This window comes from Notolepis coatsorum, assembly GCF_963971535.1.
Source record: "Notolepis coatsorum genome assembly, chromosome: 4".
NCBI classification, from domain to species: Eukaryota; Metazoa; Chordata; class Actinopteri; order Aulopiformes; family Paralepididae; genus Notolepis; species Notolepis coatsorum.
The window spans coordinates 119,455,890-119,473,315 of NC_140168.1; the positions used below are offsets into that span (position 1 = coordinate 119,455,890).

General features: G+C 43.9%; 1 protein-coding gene across 1 annotated transcript in view; it reads right to left on the minus strand.

Moving 5' to 3' along the window:
• The window catches only part of slc12a6 (solute carrier family 12 member 6), a 240,039-nt gene that overhangs the window by 13,900 nt on the left and 208,713 nt on the right, over positions 1–17,426 (minus strand). Inside the window, 3 exon segments of the mRNA XM_084312786.1 lie at positions 3,556–3,806; positions 6,377–6,484; positions 6,870–7,001. Of these exon segments, the coding sequence (XP_084168912.1) occupies positions 3,556–3,806; positions 6,377–6,484; positions 6,870–7,001 (491 nt within the window).

The window sequence follows — 17,426 nt, forward strand, 5'->3', positions numbered from 1 at the left end:
ATCAACTGGGTGTCAGCCCCTGTCCCCATGAGAAGCGAAAAGTGGGGCCGCATGCGCTTCAAAGAAGGTTCGCGGCCCGCAGCCAAAGGAAAACGATCAGAGCCCCGCTTCCGTGGGTAACGGAGAGGATTGAACGGGGAGCGGGCTGCTCGCGGCAGAATGATGACGGCTTGTTTGTTCCAAGCCGAATACACCCAAAATGGCCGATCCCTCGGCCGCCAAGGCTGTCGGCCTTGTGGATCCCTGTTGACTCTCCACCCAGGGTACCACTGGCAGGGGAAACATGGCCGCCTGTCGAGGGCCTCGCCACAGTCGTTGACGAGGCCGTGCTTCTGAGACCAAAAAGTCCTTCTGTGGAAAAAGGAGTCGTGAGGAGAGAAAATCTATCTTCTTCCCCAAGAGGAGAGTGCTCCAACCAGACATGCCTATTAACAAACGTTGATAGCATCCTAATCCTCCCCGCAGCTATAGCTTGCGACTGAGTCAAGATCTCTATAACACCACAAACATGCAACATGTTTATAGTGTCGGCTGGACCCATAGCCCCACTACCCGACGCCAATGTGGACAGGAAAATAGACAGCTGAGCCATAACACTGGCCGCCGCTAAAAACCATCCTGCAGCAGTATACCACTCATCCGTCCATACTGCCACCCTCCGAGCCGATTCGCTCTCAAGCATCGGCCGGGTGGGACATCGTTCATCCCCGCCGGGGCACAGGATCAAAGCTACCTGGCTACTTAGCCACGGTACACCCGGCCTGCACCCTGTTGTCAACCCTTTTACCTGTAAAAAAGGTAAATAGGACTCAGCAAAACCCCCCACATTAGCTACCGACTGACCTTCATTAATGAACCGGGCAAGAGGAGGGAAAAGCGGCAACGTCCCACGGCGGGGAATATTAGAACAACGACCCATTTCAGCATTAGCATTAGCATTAGCATTAGCAGTAGCATTAGTGTTAGCAGCATGCTCCAGGATCGCCCGGAAACCGTCCACTTCAGGGGAACGTTCACCAAGCCATCCTGCCCCTGGCGCCGACACACACTTCACAGCATTACTAACACCAACATCAATGCCTGATGACACAGGGCCTACCTGTGTACAAGCCGGCTCGATAGCCAAACCTTGCACGCTGCTCCTCGATCTGCTGCCACAAGACGAGGAAACATCAGAATAAGCCTGACGTGTCGCTGAAACATGCCCCGAAGATTCCAGGGGTAAGCAAACCTCCGGTAAGCATTCAACATTACGCAATTTCTCTAATCTTTTCATAGCACTAGTTACATAGGGTGACTTGCAGCCGCTATGATGGAAACGAAATTAGAGGAAGAGTGAGTGGTGACCACGCCTAGTACATTATAGTACGCCACTATAGGGGCGGGGCCTGGCAGGTGGTGGGTGTATTTGTTTTTTTCGTTGATGGAGTACAATAGGTACATGAGATGAGGTATATCTCGGTATGGCTTAAGAGCGGGATGCGATGCAAGTACGCTATATAACAAATGTTAATTAGTCATGATGTCATTAACTCATTGACCGCCACGCTTAAGTGCGCCAGAGTGCGCTAGAGCGCCACTACTTTAATCAATGGGAGGACTGGGAGATTTGCGAGTGCTTAAAATATATCTTAAATTATGGCTATGGGTCTAATACACTCTTCGATTATCAGTGAGTTGCTTGCAGTGTGTCGCAGATGTATCGTTGAAATCAGGTTACCTTGCCTGATTATTTAAACCATGCCCGCACGGCTTGGATCGTCCCAGAAAAAAAACTATACCATTCCCAGTGGAGTGCAATACCAGCTGGAAGGCGTAGGGGGCGGTATTTGCCCTTTTGCAAGCTCAAACCCATTCCCAACGATAACATCAGACTGGATGGATGAAAATGAATGGATATCGCTAATAAAAGAAATAACGACCAAAACCCGACAAGACTCGTGATTGGCGCTCAAGCGATGGCGAGTTAACCCGACTATACTCGTGATTGGCGATTAATGAGTTAAGAAGTTGATATATCATGGCATTAAGAAGTTGATATATCATGGCATTAAGAAGTTGATATATCATGTCATTAAGAAGTTGATATATCATGTCATTAAGAAGTTGATATATCATGTCATTAAGAAGTTGATATATCATGTCATTAAGAAGTTGATATATCATGTCATTAAGAAGTTGATATATCATGTCAGGAACATGCAAATGGATCTTGTAGAAGTGAAGTAATCTTCCATAACATTTTACTTGGGTATGTACTTTTAGGCACATTTTCTGAAAATATGGCTAGGGCTTAAGAAGTTCATATCACCATGTCATTAACTCAATGGTGGCCAATAACGAGTAAACTCGTGTTTCGCCGACAACGCTTGAGCGCCAATAACGAGTAAACTCATTTTTGGATCCTTTGATATTTTTCCTTTGATCCCTGTTCAAAACGGTCATCCGGATCAGTCTAGGTGTCCCTGGCTCATTTTCCTATGTTGGAATTGCAATGCCGATCGAATCTCACCAGGTGGCAGTATCGCCTACCTTTTGAACTCTGATAGAAAGGGATCAGTAGAGACAATTTCTGAACTGGACTATCAAGACTCGCTCTGAGGGGGAGGAGCTCTTGCAGAGCAATCACTAGGAGATCTGCTTGCCTCAAAACCTATAGCTTCCCGTAAACACAAGTAATTACTAAGGATGTCCGATATTATCAGCCTACCGATATTATCGGCCGATATCGGCATTAAAATGTGATATCGGAAAATATCGGTATCGGTTTTAAATCTTTTTTTCTTAATTTTTTTTTACATTTCTATAAACTTTATTTACCCAGGCAAGCAAGTAAGAACAAATTCTGATTTTATTTATTGTCAAAATTATGCATAATGTTGTGTTAATTCCACAACAAGAGATATGTAATGTTAATTACCTGAAATTATTAAATTTTTTGGGGGGGGAAACCCTGCATATATCGGTATCGGTTGATATTGGTTGATATCGGTATCGGAAATTAAGATATATCAGTATATCGGTATCGGTAAAAAAGCCAATATCGAGCATCCCTAGTAATTACATATAACGAGTAATCGCGATCGCCGATGGGATCATTGGAATTATTCTTTTTGGAGTACCTTCTGGCTAAGGTAAGGACCCCCTATGTCTATTTTACCGAACCTGAAACATGTTTGATTTTGAGAAGGCACATGTGTACATGGGATATACCTTTGATTTGGGAGTATTTGGGGTTTCAGGGGATCAACCAGAACGGTTTGGGCTTATTGCATATAACGCGTCTTATCTCGCGATCTATGGAAAAAGACTGGATTATTTATGTCCAATGAGCCATACTATTGTCTCCATAGCTATAATATAGAATATTATATATTTATATATAGCTCCGCAAAGATCGTGAAATATCATGAGAATGGCCAAGAAAAGCTGGCGCTCGACAGTGCAGGATGGGGAAAGCTTGTGGGCGTCAAAGAGTTAAGAAGTTCATATATCACCATGTCAGAGGTGACATGTGGTGTGTGTGCGTGTCCGTGTGTGTCTCTGTGTACTGACGGCCTAATGCTGAGCATGTCTCTGAAGCCCTCTGGGGTGGAGCACCCTGAGTGCGCAGCGCGGTACTGCAGCGTCTTCTCCTTGGTCCAGGTCATCTGGACTCGCCGGTGGTGTTCGGTGGAGTTGCCGCTCTTGGTGTCGCCGGCCCCCTTCTCCCTCTCGCTGCGCTCGCCGGTGTCAGTCTCCTCGTCCTCGTCCGAGCCGATGCTCGTCAGACGCAGCATGGAGTTACGGTCCTTCACTAGCTGGGCCTGCCACACACACGTACACGCACACACACAGGAGGATACATGCACATACACACACACACACACACACACACACACACACACACACACCCTTTTAGAGATGAACCTCTTCAATACACGTGTCTTCTCTCACCTCATGTTACATCCCACCCTCTCCCTCTCCTCACCCTCGTCTCCCTCTCTTCACCCTCTCCTCTCCTGCTTCCTCTCTTCCTTTTTCTTTTTTTTATCCACTTTTTCTCCCATTTTCTATATTTTCTCCCATCCCAATTTCGTATCATCCAATTCAACCCTCCCCTGTCACGAACGCTGTTTCTTGCCTCCCACAAGCCGGCTGCAATGTGGACTAAGTCATACATAGCACAAGTCCCCTCCGGTACTTGAGGTAACAGCAGTCGCATCTTTTCACCTGCGCAGCTCGATCTCTCAGTGGCGAGGAGTAACGCGCCGTGGGAGGCTCACGCTGCCCCCGACACTTCCTGATTCTACTGCGCAGGCGCACCAACCGACCTGTAGGAGTCGCTGTCCACAACGCCCGATCCCCACCCATCAGTTTCCCACCCCCTAATATGGCCAATGTGTATTAGTATGAACGACCAGCTAAACTGAAAGCAATGTGGAGCGCTGGGCTCGAACAGGCGAGCCCAGCGTCTCCGTCATTCGTGGCGAGCGCCTTGCCCACTACGCCACGTAGCCGCCCCTTCCTCTCTTCCTTTTAACCTCTATCTCCCGTTGCCTCTCTCTCTCTCTCCCTCCCTCTCTCTCTCTCTCTCTCTCTCAGGGGGGGAAGTGATACAGCTACAGACACGGGTCACTGACTAGACGAGCGACGGTCTACAACACAACAACAGTGACTGGACTGCACAGCTACTGTGGTGGTGAGAAGAACAGACATCACTACTGCAGGAGCAGGTGCACAGCAGCAACACGCCTCTGCTCAGAAAAGGAAAAGAAAATCTACCCTTCTTCTTTTCTCTTCTACTTCCATTTTTATTTGGTCGTTTTGTAAGGTTTAAAGGAACACGCCAACATTTTGGGAAATTAGCAAATCATCTTCTCCAGAGAGAGACAAAAAGATAGATACCAGTTTCCTCTCTGTGCGTTCAGTAGAAAGATATCTGGTTGCATGTTAGCTTAGCACAATGAATGGAAGCGGACATGACCGGTTAGCCTTCGGGAGAGGTGTTAGTTGGACAATGCCTAGCCCTAGGCTAACCGGTCATGTCCGCTTCCATTCATTGTGCTAAGCTAGGCTAACATGCAGCCAGATAGCTTTCTACTGAAGGCAAGAGAGGAAACTGGTATCCATCTTCTTGTCTCTCTCTGGAGAAGACGGTAATCTCATTTCCCTAAATGTTGGCGTGTTCCTTTAAAAACAATCCTACGACGTGATCAAAACATTTCAGACCAGTCATTTTCCTCTTACTAGCACTACAGAAAGAAACATATCTGCATATTCAGGTACTGGAAAAAGGAAGTTCGAGGACATCACAGGATTGCATGTTTTCTTTAACCCATTGAAACCGGGAAACAAAAATGTTGTGTGTATATATACAGGCTATATAATGCATTATTAGCAGACGTTTTAGGTCTAAATGGGTTAAAGGAACACGTCAACATTATGGGTAATGCGCTTACAGTCAGACAAGAAGATAAGATACCAATTTCCTCTCTGTGCATTCAGTAGAAAGCTATCCGGCTGAAAGCTAGCCTAGCTTAGCACAAATGAATGGAAGCGGCTCTCCCAAAGTTTTAAGCTAGGCTAGCTGATCCGCTTCCATTCAGCTAGGCTAGCTTGCAGCCGGATATATTGAAATTAGGGATGTTCGATATTGGCTTTTTTACCGATATCCGATATACCGATATTGTCCAACTCTTAATTTCCGATACCGATATCAACCAATACCGATATATGCAGGGTTCCCCCCCCCCAAAAAACAGAATAATTTCAGGTAATTAACATTACATATCTCTTGTTGTGGAATTAACACAACATTATGCATACTTTTGACAATAAATAAAATAAGAATTTGTTCTTACTTGCTTGCCTGGGTAAATAAAGGTTAAATAAATGTAGAAAAAAAAAAAAAATCTTTTTTTGAAAACCGATACCGATATTTTCCGATATTACATTTTAATGTCAATATCGGCCGATAATATCGGTAGGCCGATAATATCGGACATCCCTAATTGAAATTGATATCCATCTTCTTGTCTGACTCTGGAGAAGACAATAACTTTGGTGTGTTCCTTTAATCTCGAGAGACTTGTGTTTTAAACTCAACCTTTAACTTTGTACTCTCTGGGAGTCCAGTCCCCAAATGGCATAATCCGTAAAACCAGGAAAACCTCTTTGACGTCTGGAAGACGGCACTACATCTAGAGTCCACTACTGGGGGCGGGCCATGACTCACACCAAGTGCAGAACTGGTGAACTTACGTCATCCAAACTCCAGCGATCCCGCTAGAGAAACCAATGGGCAGAGGTGGATGAATGATTGACAGATGGGGTAGCTAATGAGAAATATCGTGGGGGAAAAAAACACACGCTCTGGCTTCGGGGAGGCGCTCACCTCGCGATCCCGGTCAGACTTGGAGAGTCTCATCTGTCGGAGCATCTGAGACCTCTGCTCCATCATCAGGGTCCTCTCGTAGGTGTAGGCGCTGATGTCACTGTCATGCTGAGAGAGGGAGAGGACTCTGTTGTTACCGTCATTTCAGGGTATCTGCAGGTTTCGACAAGTTTAAGACTTTTAAAGACCTTTTTAACACAAAATATAATATTTGAATATTCTATATTTCTACGACTTTTTAATACTCTGCGGATATCCTGTATTTGTTGGATAGCTGATTTGAATGTCCCGGGCCAGAGTTCTGGATATCTATATTACTTTATAAATCAGGAAATTATTTTTGAAATATAATGTTATTTGGCTTATCATTCCTTCCAGGTAAGTAAATCAACTAGCAGTCAAGCTTGACTTTAAACTATTTACTATTTGTATACTATTTATGAAAACACAATTTCAAAATTCTAGGAGGATTCTATTTCCAACGGCAGCCTACCATCTCTACCACCTCCACGTCAGCCTCTATACGCAGGTGGTAGAGGAAGGTTGCCAGATCCTTCTTCATCTGGATGGAGTTATCCTCCATCTGGGCCACCGTGAAGATTCGCATCGCACACTTGCGCCACACCTGGGGGGGAGAGAGAGAGAGACAGACAGGGTAAGGCGTGGAGAGGAGAAGAGAGCATAGATGAGATGAGAAGAGAAGAGAAGAGAAGAGAAGAGAAGAGAAGAGAAGAGAAGAGAAGAGAAGAGAAGAGAAGAGAAGAGAAGAGATGAGAAGAGAAGAGATGGTCTTGTGCCGCCCTGGTGTTGTTGTTGTGGTGTCTGTAGATGTATGTCTGTTTGTTATGTAATTTAAGTTCAAAATAAAAATGGTTGATCATAACATTTGTCTCTTAGTAAGAGAGTGAAGTAGCTACTGGAAACATGCATGATCTCCAAGTTCCTACTGTAGCTACAGAATCAACAGAGGGCAACACATTACACACAACTTGAAAACTACTAGGAATGTCTGACCACTAAGTGTGTCTGACTCTTACCACCTAACCACTAAGTGTGTCTGACTCTGACCACCTAACCACTAAGTGTGTCTGATTCTTACCACCTAACCACTAAGTGTGTCTGACTCTTACCACCTAACCACTAAGTGTGTCTGACTCTGACCACCTAACCACTAAGTGTGTCTGACTCTTACCACCTAACCACTAAGTGTGTCTGACTCTTACCACCTAACCACTAAGTGTGTCTGACTCTGACCACCTAACCACTAAGTGTGTCTGACTCTTACCACCTAACCACTAAGTGTGTCTGACTCTTACCACCTAACCACTAAGTGTGTCTGACTCTTACCACCTAACCAGCACAGACTACAATGTATATGTATATGTGATGTATGGCGGCTACGTGGCGTAGTGGGCAATGCGCTCGCCACAAATGACGGAGACGCTGGGCTTGCCTGTTCGAGCCCAGCGCTCCACATTGCTTTCAGTTTAGCTGGTCGTTCATACTAATACACATTGGCCGTATTAGGGGGTGGGAAACTGATGGGTGGGGATCGGGCGTTGTGGACAGCGACTTCTACAGGTCGGTTGGTGCGCCTGCGCAGTAGAATCAGGAAGTGTCGGGGGCAGCGTGAGCCTCCCACGCGTTACTCCTACTTACTTTTTTGATCCACTTTTTCTCCCATTTTCTATTTTTCTCCCATCCCAACTAAGTCATACATAGCACGAGTCCCCTCCGATACTCGAGGTAACAGCAGTCGCATCTTTTCACCTGCACGGCACGATCTTTCAGCGTCAGGGGTCTGCGCTTTGGAGGGGTGCCGCCCCCATCGCTTCCTGATTCTACTGCGCAGGCGCACCAACCGACCTGTAGGAGTCGCTGTCCACAACGCCCGATCCCCACCCATCAGTTTCCCACCCCCTAATACTGCCAATGTGTATTAGTACGGACGACCAGCTAAACTGAAAGCAATGTGGAGCACTGGGCTCGAACAGGCGAACCCAGCGTCTCCAGTATTCGTGGTGAGCGCCTTGCCCACTGCACCACGTAGCCGCCCCGTATATATTCAGATTTGAATGATTTATTGCCCATATTTATTGTAACGTATAATATAACTGATAGGGCATACAGACCCTCATCTACACCTTTGATTACCAGTGATGTACCTGAACGCGTTCAATGAACGATCGTTCATGAACGCGTTCATATTTTGGGCGAACATGAACTGAACGTACTGTATATCCGCTAAATGAACGTAATTGAGAATGCGTTAATTCTCAGCGCTGTATAACGGCGTTCAAAAGTGCGTTCATTCTCAGCACTCTATTATAACGGCGTTCAAAGGTGTGCCCAATTTCATATGCCTTTCAGCCGAAAAACCCAGTTAAAATACACCGTAAACAGGCTTCAAAATAACGCGGAAAACCACCCAATCTGGCAACGCGCCTGTCACCCCCTGGCTACGTCATCAGACTCCTCACAACAAACAGTGGAACCGCGGAATCGGCAAGCATATCATGGACGAAGCCGAGAGCTGCAGCAGCACTCGCTGAGAATCAGACTCTACCTCTACGACGTCGGCGTATGAGCATTTAAAATAGTTTAACGTTAAAGTCAGTACTGACTCAGACGGAAAAAATCTAACGTTTGCCTGTAAACTTTGTCCACCCGGTTTGAAGAAGCAAGTCCGTACATCGACGACGTCGACAGCAAACCTTAAACGGCACATTGAGAATAAGCAAACGTCCTGTTTTTGTTTTCTTTTTTATTATTTTTTAAACAAACACATAAACAAACATGACAACACAAGATTAGATATACAAGCATTAATTAACACTTTAATCGCCGGAAACGCCGAAACTCGTCATTCCCCGCCATGCTCATTCTGCCAAAGACGCCGTAACACGTCTTTGATATCAATATTTCAAAAATCTGTGATCGAAATCATATTTCTCCCCCGGGGACCTGAGATATACTGCTGAGCTCCACTCAACTCTCTAACGGTTCAAGAGCGCCATCTGGTGGCCGATCGGCAGATCGCCAAACAGGAAGTCATGTGGATGAAGTGGTGCTCACCCATATTTCATCCGGGCACTCACTATCATTAGCAGGACTCCATCTTGACACAGTGAACACCGATCGGTGAAAATAACTCGACAAACAACATGATTTGGACGTATATACCATTATACAACCTGGAAATGGATCGGGTATTTATACATCCCATAATAGGAATATCTCTGCTCCACGCTCATCGCCCAACGGCGCGAGGAAGATACGGTAAGATCCAGCGTTATTTTCCAATGTGTTCTTTACTAACTGCTCTGATGATCATATCACCCACACTAGATGAATGATATAACGTTGGCCACGGAATTATAAACAACCCCCCGCCCATCCGGTCAACATCAGATCATATGTAGTAACTCCTAGAAGCACATCCAGTTGACATTTTTTATCTCGCACAGATTCCTACCAAACTGTATTTGATCATCAATATAATGCATTTAGGGCTATAAATCAAGTTCTGGAGAAAGCTGCAGAAAACGATAAAAACATACTTATACTTTAGACCGTATTTTAGTATGAATATGTGAATGAAAAAGTATAACATTGCTACACCCTGAACAATAGATATAGGACATTGAATGGGCCATAATAATGTCAATTTAGCAATACAATTTAAAAAGTTATAGCCCTGCAAAGAAGGGGAACTTCTCCATAGACAAATAGAGATGGCGAGGGATGGTAAATTATGAATTTAACCATGGCGACTTTACTGTTTTTTATTGCAGATTCTGACACCGACTCTGTGGAGGAAGTGGAGGAAGGGGCGAAAGACGACATGGAGTCCGACAATGACTCCGATATCGACGTTGCTATGCGGACTGCAAGGAGACCATGCACACCTCCGATAGGTATGTATAGTGTACATATCTCGCTCTCTCTCTATCTCTCATGCATTGTGACAAAGCTGACGTTCCTTGTTATTTCAGCGAGAGGCCCGAAAGGCCCAGCTGCTGAGGCAGAGACGGATGACGAGGAAGACAATCTTCACGCTAAGCAGCGGGGTGAGTTGTGCATCACTATCTCACACTGACTCATTCACTCACACAAGTTTCTAAATATGTATTATATGAATGTGTCTACAGTATGTGCATTGTATTATACCAGTTAGTTATTGTAATCTCATAATTTACAGGCAAAGGTCGAGGCCGGGGCAGAGGCCGGGGCAGAGGCCGGGGCAGAGGCCGTAAAAGCACAGCTGGTGGGAGCCATGATGAGTGGATCAAAGGTACCGGTAATTTTGTGCCAATCGAAATTACCTTTGATGCAGAGCCAGGACCACTACATGATGCGGCCACCATCACATCCACCAAACCCCTTGCCTTTCTGCGGCTGTTCCTCACCGACAAACTCATGGGTGGCATTGTACAGCAAACAAACTTGTACGCCGAACAAACAATGGCCATCATTGATCCCAACAGGGTGAGTAAAAGGCTACGCAAGTGGACGCCTGTCACCATTGTGGAGTTGTGGAAGTTTCTAGGCATACTATTCCTAACGGGGATCAGTCAGAAGCCGCAACTCTATATGTACTGGTCAACTCTAAAATGTTTCCATTGCGCCTATTTCTCCAAAACAATGTCACGCAATAGATACCAGGTCATTTGGAGGTTCCTACATTTTAGCAACAATGAGACGGCAGACAAGGCTGATAAAATGTACAAAGTACGCCCGGTCCTTGACTACCTTGTCAACCGATTCCGGGAGCTATTTCAGCCAGACAAGAATATTAGCATAGACATGGGGATGCTGGCCTGGCATGGCAAACTACAATTCCGAGTGTTCAGCCCCCTGAAGCCCACCAAATATGGGATCAGGTCAATATGTGCTCTGTGATTCTCACACTGGTTACTGCTTTTCACTGCAGCCATTTTGTGGGGACTATGCACCCCTCAAGGACACGGTCGTTGGGCTCCTAGGACGTTTGGCAAATCAGGGATACTGTCTGTTCATGGATAATTTTTACAATTCAGTATCCCTGTCTGACATACTCCTACAGTTGAGGACCCAAGTCTGCGGTACCTTGAGGATGCACCGGGGAGAACCGGCGCAGATAAAGCGTGTAACCAATGTTGAGCTGTTGGTGGGCGAGACCATGGCCCTGCACAACAAACGGGTCATGGTTCTCGCCTGGAGAGACAAGCGGATTGTCAAAATGATCAGCAGCTTTCACCAGGGCACTCTAATGGAAGCACTCATCTGGAAGAAGGGTCATAAGAAGAAGGTAACGGTCATGAAGCCAGACTGCGTGCTCTCATATAATATGTCGATGAACGGGGTCGATAAATTAGATCAGCATATTAGTTACTATCCGTTCATTAGGAAGACTGCAAAGTGGACCAAGAAGTTCGTAGTCTATTTGATTCAAATAGCCATGGCCAATGCCTATGTTCTGTACAGAGCCAGACAGCCAACAGGACCGCACAAGACACTTATGCAGTTCCAAATACAAATCATCGCTGACTTGTGTGATGAGGTAGATGCAGCCGATTTAGCTCGGACAGTGGCCAGTGCCGCACGTGCCGCAGGTGAGGCAGATGAGGCAGAGGCAGGTGCCGCAGGTGGGGGGGGGTGGAGGGGGTGAGGTGGGAGGGAGCTTCCAGGGCCCAAAAGACAGATCCGCACTGCAGGTTGGATGGCAAGCTAAGAATGCATATTATGGAGAAGTACCCACCCACCCCAAAGAAGACGCATCCCACGAGAGAGTGCCGGGTCTGTAAGAAAAAAGGCATTAGGCGGGAAACCAGATCATACTGCTCAAAGTGTGGAGTCCCCCTATATCAAGAGTGTTTCACACCCTACCACACAAAGAAAGATTATGCTAGCTGAGCATTATCGCTAGCATAAGCTCTCTTTGTGTGCTAAGAGTGGAAACACTCTCCATGAAATATATATATATATGGATGGGTGCGTACTTCCCCGTAGTATGTGTTATGATATATGAGTGTATACATTTAGTCATTTAGCTGACACTTTTATCCAAAGTGACTTACAGGTTCTGTACGACAAGTCATCAGGACGGGCACAACTCTATCAGCTGAGTAACAATGTGTGTCTGAGGCGGCCAGACGATGCAGAGCGTAGGGGTATTGAGGGTGTGTAGTATATTGTATAGTGTCTTGTAAATAGTGTAAGTATTTCACAATATAGGTATTACTGGTTGTACAGAACAAAGGTGTTGGCACACAGTACATTTTGCTGAGTATATTTTACTCAAACTGAGTACATTTTACTCAAACTGTAGGCCTGGTCAACTCTAAAATGTTTCCATTGCGCCCATTTCTCCAACACAATGTCACGCAATAGATACCAGATCATTTGGAGGTTCCTACATTTTAGCAACAACGAGACAGCAGACAAGGCTGATAAACTGTACAAAGTACGCCCGGTCCTAGATTACCTTGTCAACCGATTCCAGGAGCTATTTCAGCCAGACCGGAATATTAGCATAGACTGAGTCCATTTGGGCTCAAATGGACTCAGTTTGAGTAAAATTTACTCTGCAAAATTTACTGTGCACATGGATATATTTGAAACACTATTCTTGGTCCACTTTCAGAGTAGCAATGTTGGTCTATCTTGTCAATGCCGTTCATCAGTGTCCTGGTGTTAGCTGCTGATCATTTTCACAGAGTTTCACAGAGTACATATGGCTCACTTTACTAACTAACACACTTTACATGTACATATGTGTTCTGATGCACAAACATAATGGTTATCTGCCATTTTGTCAGGTCAACACTAAACATGCCAGGTCAAAAATGAATGTACTTGAATATATGAACACATGGTGCACACAAGCTAAGCTAATCGTGCATGCATGGTGGTTACACATTGTATGTTGTTTTTGCTACTTTATATATATGTCCAGGTCAAAACAATGCACTGTACATGTTGTACCAAATAGTGCCTTGCCTGAAGTGAACACATATTGTCCACTTCAAGTGGCAAGTGTTATACACAGTTCATTATGCTTTTTTTATAGCATGTGAATGCACTTTACATGGTGTACCAAAATGGTGCTTTTATCTGAAGTGAATACATCTTTTACACTTCAAGTGTCAAGTGTTTATAGTGTGCCGAGTATGGGTTGAACACATGGTCTTTACATGTACATATGTGTTCTGATGCACAAACATAATGGTTATCTGCCATTTTGTCAGGTCAACACTAAACATACTTTACATGCACATATGTGCATCGGCCATTTTGCCAGGTCGAAAATGAATGTACTTGAATATATGAACACATGGTGCACACAAGCTAAGCTAATCGTGCATGCATGGTGGTTACACATTGTATGTTGTTTTTGCTACTTTATATATATGTCCAGGTCAAAACAATGCACTGTACATGTTGTACCAAATAGTGCCTTACCTGAAGTGAACACATTATTGTCCACTTCAAGTGGCAAGTGTTATACACAGTTCATTATGCTTTTTTTTATAGCATGTGAATGCACTTTACATGTGTGCTGATGTACACACCCAATGGTGCTTCATCTGAAGTGAAGATATATATATGTCCACTTCATACAGAAGACATTAGTATGCAATGATTTTTTATAGCAAGCTAATGGTTATATATTTTATGTTGTTTTTGCTAATTTATATATTTTCGGGTCAAAATGAATGCACTTTACATGGCGTACCCAATGGTGAATAAATCTTGTACACTTCAAGTGTCAAGTGTGTATATACAGAACATTACATGTTACGTTTACATGTGTCAGAATACCTGTGGACGACTACACCATGATATGCAGGTAAATTCATCACGAACAGCTGTGAAGACATATTAGTATGCTGAGATATGTATACAGTAATTGTGTGAAATTGAAGCGATATATATATACATTATTATAAAAATGCATATGGCATACAACGTGATCTATATAAAAATATCCCTATATACTATATGCATTGTATTTCATGAATGATAAACACCAAGTGGTGTACAGTGTGTGACATTATGCACTTGGAATAATTTATATGCAATCATGATGCCCCCCCCCCCCCCCCCCCATTTATGGAATGTGAAGCGTATGCACAGTTTTGCTAAATTGCTGCGTTTTCTATAGATATTTTTGATTTACCTTGAAAATGTCTATATGTAATATTAGTATGCCGAGAGATGTATACAGTAATTGTGTGAAATTGAAACGATATATATATACATTATTATAAAAATGCATATAGGCATACAACGTGATCGATACAAATATCTCTATATAATATATGCATTGCATTTCATGAATGATAAACAACACTAAGTGTACAGTGTATGACATTATTGCACTTGGAATAATGTGTTTCAGACGAGGAAACATGATTTGCGCTTCTGCAGAAAAAACGCCATAACTCGGAATCCAGGAAATCCGCCTCGATTTCGGCCAATGTTTACCTTTTTTGGCGTGGAATTGTGAACGAACGACGGCATGGATCAACAAACGGCTTTTGGCGTATTGTACATCAACTAGCATGTTGTCAAATGAGCCCAACCATTTCCACATAGCTAAAATATATAATATAGAAATCGATCCGCGGAAATCATGAGTTTTCGCTAAATCAGCCCCTTAACACTTTCCGTGCCACTCACGAGATAGCTTGTGTTTTTTTATAGGTGGTTGAAAGCCACTCACGAGATTTCTCGGATTTTTTATTTATTTATTTTTTTAGCGATCTGAAATCATATTGCATCACCCGAGCCTACCCGAGTATAGCCGAGCGGCGCCGGCGATCATTGTGGAAAAAAGCGCCCCCTGTCGTCTCCCAGATGACATAAGTGATTTTGGAATGGACTCAATGAAAATGAATGGGGAGAAAAATCCGGTACTCCACATTTTCTAGTCCACTGACCCAGCCGGGGTTACCACAGTTCATTCTGGAACCTCAGATCCCCGCTAATCATGGAGTTCTACTGTATCGCGTTGGATCCCTACACTTATCGATTTTTTCGAATGGTGATCAGGAATTGGAATATACCAGTTGGATACCATCTGATGTCAGGTAAGGACTCTATGTTATCAGTGTTAGGATAATCAGAGTAAGTTTGATGAAGTTATAAGCTGTTTTGTGAAATGTCCGCTTTCGGTTTCACTGTAAAAGTCAGAGAGGAAATCAACGGGGCGATTATCCGTGCGCGGCTCGAATGTGCTTGCGTGCACGTATAATATTGATCATCTAGCGTTTATTTGAAAACGATTCATAAAAAGGCCGACGAATATCCAGTATAAGGCGATTTTCATAGAATGCTCCAGAATGGGCTGTTTTTTATCTGAAAACGGGTGCTTTTCTAAATGCTCTGAAACGGAAATGCCGCGATAAAAAAACGCTCAAAGTGTTAACTATTGAAACCCGTGCCTGTACTGAGTTTTTAAGTTTTGACCACCTGTCAAAGTCGTATTTTATTTTATTTTGGATTTCTATGTAATTGTGTTTCACCGTTTGGCTTATGGTAGGGAATACTTCAACTCCCAAACATCTAAAGTGTTTAACCATTGGTATTTCTTCTGGAAGACGTGTATTTTTTGCGGGGGCGTTCAGTGGAAGGAAAGCCGACTTTGGCCAATTTATCTTAAATCCCGATAGGTCGCCAAATTCATCAATCAACTTGAGAAGATGAGGCATTGCGGTGTTAGGGTTTTGCTATTGGTTCTATGAGTTGGGATTGTCTTATATATTGTGCTAAAGGTTCTAGTGATAAATCGAATAGTCCGGGACTAAGAGGGCAACCCTGTCTAGAAGAGCGTGATACCGGAAAGATTTCGGAGGTGATTATACCTGTTGTAATCATGGCCGATGGGTCTTTGTATAATACTTTAATCATATCAATGAATCCTTTTCCTAACCCCATCCTTTCTAATACTACCCATAGATACGACCATTCCAACCTATCAAAAGCTTTCATTGCATCCAGGGACAGCATCGCCTTAGGTGTGGTGTCGTCCTTGCTGGCATCTAGTACGTATAGTAGTCGTCTTATGTTATCAGTGATCAAGCGGCCTCTTATGAAGCCAGTTTGATCCGGATGAACTAAAGACGTCATATGCTTTTGAAGTCTGATGGCTAATACCTTAGAGAACAGTTTGATATCGGTTCCGAGGAGGCTTAAGGGTCTGTAACTACCGCACTCGGTGGGGTCTTTGTCTTTTTTAAGGAGGACTGTTATGAGTGCAATATTGTCGTTCTTATGAAAGTTCCCCTCCTTGACTGAGTATAAAATCATATTAAGTAATAGGGGTCCAATTATGTCCCAGCATGAGAGGTACATTTCTGGTGGGATACCGTCTCTTCCAGGAGCCCTACCACTTTGCATTTCGGATATGGCCTTCCTGAGTTCCTCTAGTGTGATAGGTGTTTCTAACTGTTTAGCGTCATCCTCTGAAAGTTTGGGGAGGTTAATTTGATTAAGATATGTGTCCATTTTGTTTTGATCGAAGGTCGTTTCTGATTTATACAAGTTGGAGTAGAACTCTTTGAATGTCGCGTTTATTTTTTTGGTGTCTGTTACAAGTCCTTGTTGTGCTTTAATGGTAGTTATATCTGCAAATTTTGCGTTAACTCTTAATCGCATAGCTAGTAGGTGACTTGGTTTGGAACCTTGAGAGTAATGCTGTTGTCTTGTGCTACGTATTTGTACTTCAGATTGTTGTTTATAAATGGCGTTAATCTCTATTTTTAGTAAATTAACTTGAGATTCCAGTCGAACCGAGTCGTTGTATTGTAAAGAAGTAAATAACGTAGAGTAAAGCGTTTCTAGTTCCGCCGGTTTTGAGCATCGATTCTTGCGTATTTTGGAGGAAAAGCTATCAGTGAAATCCTTGATCATTCCCTTTACCGACATCCATAATATTCTAGGGTCCGGCACCGATTTCACATTCTCTAGTAGGAATACTGAAAGAGCTTCTTTGAGTTGTGTAATGAATTCCTTGTTATTCAGCAGTGTCGTGTTAAATCGCCATCTTGGGGCTCGGGATGATAGT